The sequence below is a fragment of the Chinchilla lanigera genome, unplaced genomic scaffold (assembly GCF_000276665.1).
Source record: "Chinchilla lanigera isolate Chin_1 unplaced genomic scaffold, ChiLan1.0 scaffold00136, whole genome shotgun sequence".
Classification (NCBI taxonomy): domain Eukaryota; kingdom Metazoa; phylum Chordata; class Mammalia; order Rodentia; family Chinchillidae; genus Chinchilla; species Chinchilla lanigera.
The window spans coordinates 228,295-235,912 of record NW_004955537.1 but is presented as its reverse complement, the minus strand read 5'-3'; the positions used below and the strand labels follow the sequence as shown (position 1 = coordinate 235,912).

At 38.7% G+C, this 7,618-nt stretch overlaps 1 protein-coding gene and 1 long non-coding RNA gene across 3 annotated transcripts in view; both read right to left on the bottom strand.

The window, feature by feature from the left end:
- Positions 1 to 7,618, bottom strand: part of Smap2 (small ArfGAP2) — a 46,443-nt gene that overhangs the window by 13,782 nt on the left and 25,043 nt on the right. Inside the window, exons 2-4 of one of the 2 annotated variants that reach the window (XM_005410555.2) lie at positions 4,842 to 4,975; positions 2,935 to 3,020; positions 1,809 to 1,887 (exon numbers count right to left, since the gene is read on the bottom strand). In XM_005410555.2, the coding sequence (XP_005410612.1) occupies positions 1,809 to 1,887; positions 2,935 to 3,020; positions 4,842 to 4,975 (299 nt within the window). The remainder of the gene's footprint in view (positions 1 to 1,808; positions 1,888 to 2,934; positions 3,021 to 4,841; positions 4,976 to 7,618) is intronic. The other variant, XM_013507809.1, reaches the window with a different exon arrangement.
- LOC102025169 lies at positions 1,503 to 1,793 on the bottom strand. Its single transcript, XR_264769.2, has 2 exons — positions 1,673 to 1,793; positions 1,503 to 1,573 (listed from the first exon to the last, which is right to left on the bottom strand). It is a non-coding gene; the product is annotated as an uncharacterized LOC102025169 (long non-coding RNA).

Sequence of the window (7,618 nt, the reverse complement as noted above, 5' to 3'; positions counted from 1 at the left end):
ACCGGAGAAAAACCAAAAAAAAAAAAAAAAAAAAATCTAAAATATGAAAAAAGTTATACATACCAAGATATTAATCTCACAATTACTTATGGCTAAATAACCTTTATGGCATAGAAAGGGAATATCAAACTATGATACACCTACTCACTAAGAGGTGCTATAACATCATAATGTATGGCATGTTAAGTAGAATGGAAGAAGGAGACATTCCACATAGTTGTATTTTCATCGTGTCTCCAGAAAGTAACTATACGTAGAAAATGGAATGCATCAAGATGATAATCGTTACTAAAGATAGTAAGAATCTAGAGATTTCTAATTTTCACATTTTCTGTAAAAATAGCTTTATAACCACAGCACATACAGCTTTGTCTTTTTCATACAGAGTGTGACACTTTAGCACAGAAGACTTTAAATTGCAGTTGAAAATCTTATGTCTATTAAAAAAGGATACTTGGAAGAAAAAAAGGGATACTTGGGCTGGGGCTGTAGTGCAGAGGTTGTGCCTAGGAAGCACAAGGCTATGGGTTTGATCCCCAGCACCACCACAAAACAAACAAAGGATATTCTTTAACAAAGCCAGTTTTTTCTTTGAAATTTTCACTTTGCAAATATCAATTCTTGGCATAAAAATCTTCATACGAGTATAAAAAAAATCTAAGTACATCAACCTAAACAATGTTGATACAGCTTTCTGGTCAGCAGGAGGGAGGTATTTCCTTTCCAAGGGAAAAGGCTTGCTTTCGTGGGGGTGGTACCTTTGCAATGTAATGATGAACACCTTAATAACTGTCTTCTTTCAGCAAGCCTCCCCTCCTCCTCATCTTCTGGATTACCTCAGATACTCTTTCCTGACCTCATCTGATTTTATACTTCAGGCACAATGAACAGAGCTTGACAGATACACCATAGTTTTCTACAAATAAAAGGAAATGCTTGTGCTCTGGTTCTAAATCCTTTTTGATAATGCCATTCAAACTGTAGCTGTACACTGGGCTATTTCTTTCTTTGGAACAGTTATGATATAACTGACCAAGTCTTTTTTTTTGGATGACTGTGACAGAATAGCCCTTCATATTCAGTTGGGCAGGAATTATTTTTCCCTAACTACATGTAATATCTGGTAGTTACTTGCCCATGCTGAAATTCATCTATCAGCTAATGCCCATTTCACACAGCTTCTGTCCTATATTTCAGATCTTAACCATGCTTGAGACGGAATGTATTCTTTGCAACTGGCAGTCAGTTTCCCACTGAAACCCTTCTCAGGAACAAGAATGGGTCCCCTTGGCAATTAGTCCACTGACACACTGGTCATCGGCAGGTAAAGGTACAAGTATATACTAGTCAAACTGCAGGAAACTCTGCGGATTTAATTACGCCTGGTTCTGTTTACATTATTCACAGAAAAAAAGAACATGTACATATATATCAGTATACATGTACTATCGATGTAAACTGGTGGTCTATAGTTATGTATACACATACATGTACACACTTACCGTTCTGTTTGACCTATTATGCCCAACATGCTCATTTCAAGAAAAAATCTGCAACTGGGAATCACTCACATCTAGACATAGAGCAAGGCAAAGAATTCATTGGTGGTTTGCTCTGCCCACCCTCAAGGCAAAAGTTTATTCAAGGATATTGCATGGTCTTTACTCATTACCTTTTTCTACTCTTGCATTATTCACACACAAGTGATGATTTTGGAGTATTTTTTTAGCAGTTCTTCAAATTCCTCCTTGGCCTGATTAATAAGCAAGTTACTTATTAGGAAAAAACTTGAAAGATTTACAACCAACCCTAAAGGCATTGATGTCCAGACTTCGGTCCATGTACTTCTTCTTCTCATATTTATCTCGAATAAATCCCTCAACTGCTCTGCAGAAGGCTCATTAAGGATTAATCAAGTCTTTCCAACAATAAGAATATGAAAGGTTAATTTGTACCCCATGAAGTACAGTTCACTTCCTTCCCTCTGCCTGGTTTCCCCATAAGATTCTTGTCTCTTCCTATCCAGCTTCCTTGCCCAAAATCTTAAAATGCTGCCTTCAAGGTTACTGCAGGGAAACATTATTTCCTGTGCTTTCCTTTTAGAGTGATGACAGCAGCAAGTCAGGTCAACCTGCACATTGCTATCAGAGGTATCAGTGGCTGTTCAAGAATACAGGCAAAGCAGTCAGTTATCTGTGTTAAAGCCCTTAGATCAACAGGACTCAAAGTCACCTAAGTCCTCTTCAAAAATACAAACTCATGTGCCTCACTACCACATTTTCAAGTGGGTCTGTGCAGGGTCCTAAACCTGAAGTTTGCAGGTTCACCTTCCATGTACCAAAAAGAGAAAAAGGTGGTCTATAAACTATACTTTGAGAAGCAACATCTTTATGGGATTTGGTTTTCTGTCCAGGTGTTAGGGCAGGGGTGGCGAATCTGTGCCACACGTGCCACAGAGGGCTGTGTGCATCTTTGAAAGCTCTAAAATGTTTGCTTCACTGTGTTAGAGGGATTCCCTATATAAAACTGGTCTACAGTTAATTCGTTCATACAAGACCTAAGAAGGTAATAAAAATGAACGGTAGTTTGTGGACTGCCATGGTTCAACAGAGCACAATAAACTATTATTCTTATCAAACAACAGTTTCAGAGATCTAGAAACTAATGGAGATGTAACTTTATGGAAGAATTCACATGGAAATCATACAGTCCTAATTCCTGAGTCTTCCCTATGTGGCCCTATATAACAATCCCAACATCAGCAAGTGTATGTGCACTTTTTCTGATGTTTTGGTTGCAGAAGAAAGGAAAGCCAGGCCTTTGATTAACCCATACAGAGATGGCCTACTTAGATCATAAAGCCTTCAGTCTTGTCTAATTCTCCCCAATCATCAAAATACCACTTAGCCTTCTAAGTTGCTCCAGAAAAGATACGGGTCTATCTGAGGTCGCCGAAAGGTCTCAGGAAGATAGGCTTCATAAAGTCGATTTGCTTTTCCATTTCCCATCTCTTGCATGCACTGTGATCAAAGACAATGTAGAAACATGGAATGTCAGATTAGGAAAGAAAACTGTTCCATCTAATTCTCCCATTTTACAGTTGAAGAACCAACCTAGAGAGAGGCAGAAGCAATATTCAAACTTGTGCATTCTGGTTTCCAATCCATGATTCTCACTACCCTGCTAGGAATTTCCAATCACTTGTCCCCACAACTGTCTTTCCTAACTCTATGAATTCCTTTTGTAGAAAGATTGTCCTGCTAAGATACATTTAACTCAGTAATAATTCAGCATTTCAGTTGAAAGTCCAAGATACATAGCTCCCAATCAAAATATCTAGTTGGCAGCCAATAATGGGTGTCATAATTCTAACTTTATACTCTTGTATTAATTAGCTCCATTACTAGTACGTGTGTATTTCTCATTAGACTTTTGAAATACATCCCTTAACACCTGTGAAGGATAAACCCCAAGAGCTTCTAGTCTTCAAATTCCCAGATACCCCCATGGTTTGTAACTTCCTTCATAACATACGGTAAGTAAAGCATAACTGAAAAATGCAACTCACCATTTAAGACCCTATAATGATCTATTAATACAGTCTGAACATTTCTAAGGGTATTTTCTGATTTGAAATAACCTCTTATTTCTGTCACCAACTTTAGCAACTAGTTTTCTTTAGGCCCTCCACTTTAACCCTGCACCATGAGAAAAAAACTGAAGTTCTTCAAGTAGACAGGGAATAGAGAACAACAAAAGCAAGGGGCAGACCCTAGGTTAGCTGAAATTATTGACTAAAGTCTTGTCTAGCTCACAAAGCTAGCAGGAAGCAAGACATGTGCTCGAGGCCAGCCTGGGCTACACAGTGACCTCAAGGCCAGCCCCAACTACATAGTGAGACCATGTCTCAAAAAAAAAAAAAAACCACAAAAGATTCATACATTCATTTTAGCAATAAAATAGTACTGTAAGTACTGTAGTACTTTGATTTGGGAGGTTGTTTGTTTGTAGTGCTGGGCTTTGAACCCAAGATCTCATGCTAGGCAAGTGCTCTACCAATGAGCTAAATCCACAGCTGGGAATTTTTTTATTTTTTTAAGTGAATGCCTGCATCTAAAACTATAAATGCTAGATCTACAAATGTCAAAGGTCTTAGAAAATAATCCAAAGATACTTCTTAATCCTTTTATGTCCTCATGAGGTTCTAGATTACAGATTATTTGTGGAGTTTTTGGTTTGTTTGTTTGTTTGTTTGTTTGGCTGGGGGTTTTTTTTGCATTACTGAGAGGTGAACTCAGGGCTATAACATAGAGCTACATCCCCAGTGGTTTTTCACTTTTATTTTGAAACTGGGTTGCACTAAAGTGCTAAGCTTCCCAGGCTAGGCTCAAACTTGCAGAACTCCTGCCTCAACCTCCCAGAGTAACAGGATTACAGCACATTCAGCTCTGCTTGTGTTTTAAAAGAAGCAAAATATAGGTAGAATAACATGTACTTTAAATAAGATTTAAAATTTCTCTACTAAGGTACAAGAATTTGGTTGGTTTTTGTTTGTTTGGTTTTTGAGACAAGGTCTCACTGTGTAGTCCAGGTTGCCCTTGAATTCACTATGTAGCCCAGGCTGGCCTCAAACTCATGACGATTCTCCTACCTCAGCCTCCCGAGTGCTGGGATTATAGGCGTACACCACCATGCCTGGCCAAGAATCTGACTTAAGTGTTTAACAACTAAATTTTCTTCCACGATTACCTTTGTGCCCAGTTTGCCTGAGATTCATCTGGAACTACATTTATGTACAGGATATATGGGAACAGCTGACCCTCCCTTAGCTGTGTAAGTACCTGAATCTGTTCTTGAGTCCACTGGTCGAGGTTAACTGATTTTACCCTGGATATGTGCACCCCCAGATTCCTGTGGATTCCAGCACATCGAATGCAGATAAACACACCAATGTTCCAGGAGGCCCATCGTGGCCCTGTGAGGGTCAGGAACAAGACAGTCAAGTATAACTTATAATATTCAAGGCCCAAACTATAATATTTAGATTATCAAGCAACATTTCTGCTGGAACAAAAGTGAAAGGTTTTAATCACAATGGCCTCTTTGTTAATTTGTTCATTCCTCCACAGAACCTTTTTTTTTTTTTTTTTTAGTTTAAATTAAGAGTAGAGTACAGTAGGTTTTAGCATATTCAGATAGTTGTGCAATGACCACCACTATCAAATTCTGGAACATTTCCTTTCTCCTTCCTTCTCTTCCTTTATCCCTCCCTAAATTGTTTTGTTTTTGTAGTACTGGAAATTGAACCTAAGATTTCATGCTGAGCTATATCCCTAGTTCTTTTATTTTTTGAGCCCAGGCTAGGCTCAAATTTGAGATCCTCGCGTCTCAGTCTCCCAGAGTGCTGGGATTACAAGCGTATGCCACCACATCTGGCTTTTTTTTGAGGTGAAGTCTTGCTACGTTGTCTAGGTTGGTCTCAAACTCGTAAGTTTATGAGTTCAAAGGATCCTCCTACCTCAGCTTCCCAAGTAGCTGGGACTATAGGCACATGCCATCATGTCTGGCCTAAATTCAGAATATTTTCAATCACCTAAAAGAAAACCTGAACCTATTAGCAGCAGGCACTCCCATCACTCCTAGTTTTTACTTCCTGGCCCCTGGGAACCACGGATCTGCGTTTGTTTCTATGGACTTGCCACAGAGACACTTAGTATAAACAGAATTATGTAAGATGTTGACATTTACTCAGGAGCAGTTTTTACACTGTACAAGGATGAGGGCTGAAATGCAGATATTATAATACTCTGCAACACAGAAAGAAAAAACCAAAAGGCTGCAAAGCCAAGTCACATTCCAGTTAGCCTAGCATCCTTACACAAACAGTCTCCCCCAAGAGATTCTACAGTACAGTGGGCCTGGATCCTGTTTTCCTAAAAGGAAAAAAGATACAGACGTGGCATGTTGGCCTAAAGCTCACCCTGAAACTGAAAACTGTGTCCCCTGCTCCCCTCCAGGCCTATAAAATATGCATCCACATTAATTTCACAGGATCCTTTCCCCTTAGGCTGATGTCCCTGCTTTACCCAATGGTAGAATTATCTAGATTCAAAATTGCCAAACAATACAATTGTTTTGGTGCTTATTGGAACAAAAGAGATATCTCACATATGAATTTTAATAAACTATTACTGACTCTCCCATCCCCTGACAACTCTGTTCATCCTAATAATCACTCTGGAAAATTCTCAAAGTCTTCTGCATAGATTATATATGAAAAAAGACTTACTTTTAATGACATCTGCCAGACTTACTAAAAAATCTGAAATAATTCCATCTCCCTCATTCCACAGAAATTTACCACATAAAATCAGCTTGATATAAAAATTAGCAGTTGCAATAAAGAGAAGAAAAGACACAAACTGATGCTTTACAATGATAAACAGGATGTGTTTGGAATAAGGAACACTTCAGTTCTGCAAACACAGACAATTCTTTGGTTAGCCTGCGAGATTTGACAGTCATTTTAGTGAAGAAATACTAGATTGCTATGGCAAAAATTATTCTTAAAAATTTGAGCCTACAATTATTATAGTAAGAATGTAATTCATTGACAAAGCATTCACTTACTGAGGCAATAGTACAAATACAGAAGGCTTAACTCCTGATCACCACCAGGTGGGGACGTCTGCCTGAAATTGTATCCCAATACCTTCTTCCTTGAATTTTCTTGATAGGTTGTTTTATCTTCTAAGCTCTTCAATCCCTTTAGAACCTTAGATGAATTTTCAGTTTGCCTTCCATATAATAAACACACAACGACTCACACTCTTGTTTCAGGCGCTAAGTGTCACACAAATTCAAGATGAAAAGTCGGAACAAATGTGAATGAAACTTCTCAAGGCCCTATATATCTATTTCTGCTAACAGTCTTCACAATTCCAATAAAATCTATTATGTAATATTTAAAATGGAAACCCTTCATTCTAGAGTATTTCTATTAGTGTTTATTCTAATGTATTGATTTGCTAACAAAATCAGAAGCCAAAAATTGCTGCCAGGGATACAGTTCAGTGGCGCAAGCACCTACTTGGCAAGTGCAAGATCCTGAGTTCAATTCCTGGTATCCAAAAAAAAAAAAAAAAAAAAGGTGCACAGAGAAGCCAAATATACCGATTGAAAGTTAGCTGCAGGATATGAACCTTGTCTGCTTCCTGAGAAGGCAATTCCCAGTGTGTAAGCCACTGTGACAACTGTGGAATTTCTCTAAGTCCTTAAAGTCTTTTACTCATGAGGAATTTCAAGACTGAAAATTGATGCTCTGGAGGCCCTGACAAGCCCTTAGGGCAAAACGACAGGCAACTATGCTTTCCTGAAAAGCCAGAGGAGAGTGTTCTTGGTCTCCCTTCCAACAGTGCCCCGCCTGACATATCCCTACAGTCTCTTCCCAGTCAAATGGTGACTTCTAGCCTAGACACCCAGTCTTTTACTTTAGAGCTGCTACTCAATAACTGCATGATCCTTGAAAGATTCTGAAGTTGGAGAAGAGGAAAATACAAAAGACAAAAGTTACTTATAGCTGGGTATGGTGGTGTACACCTGCAATCCCAGCACTGGG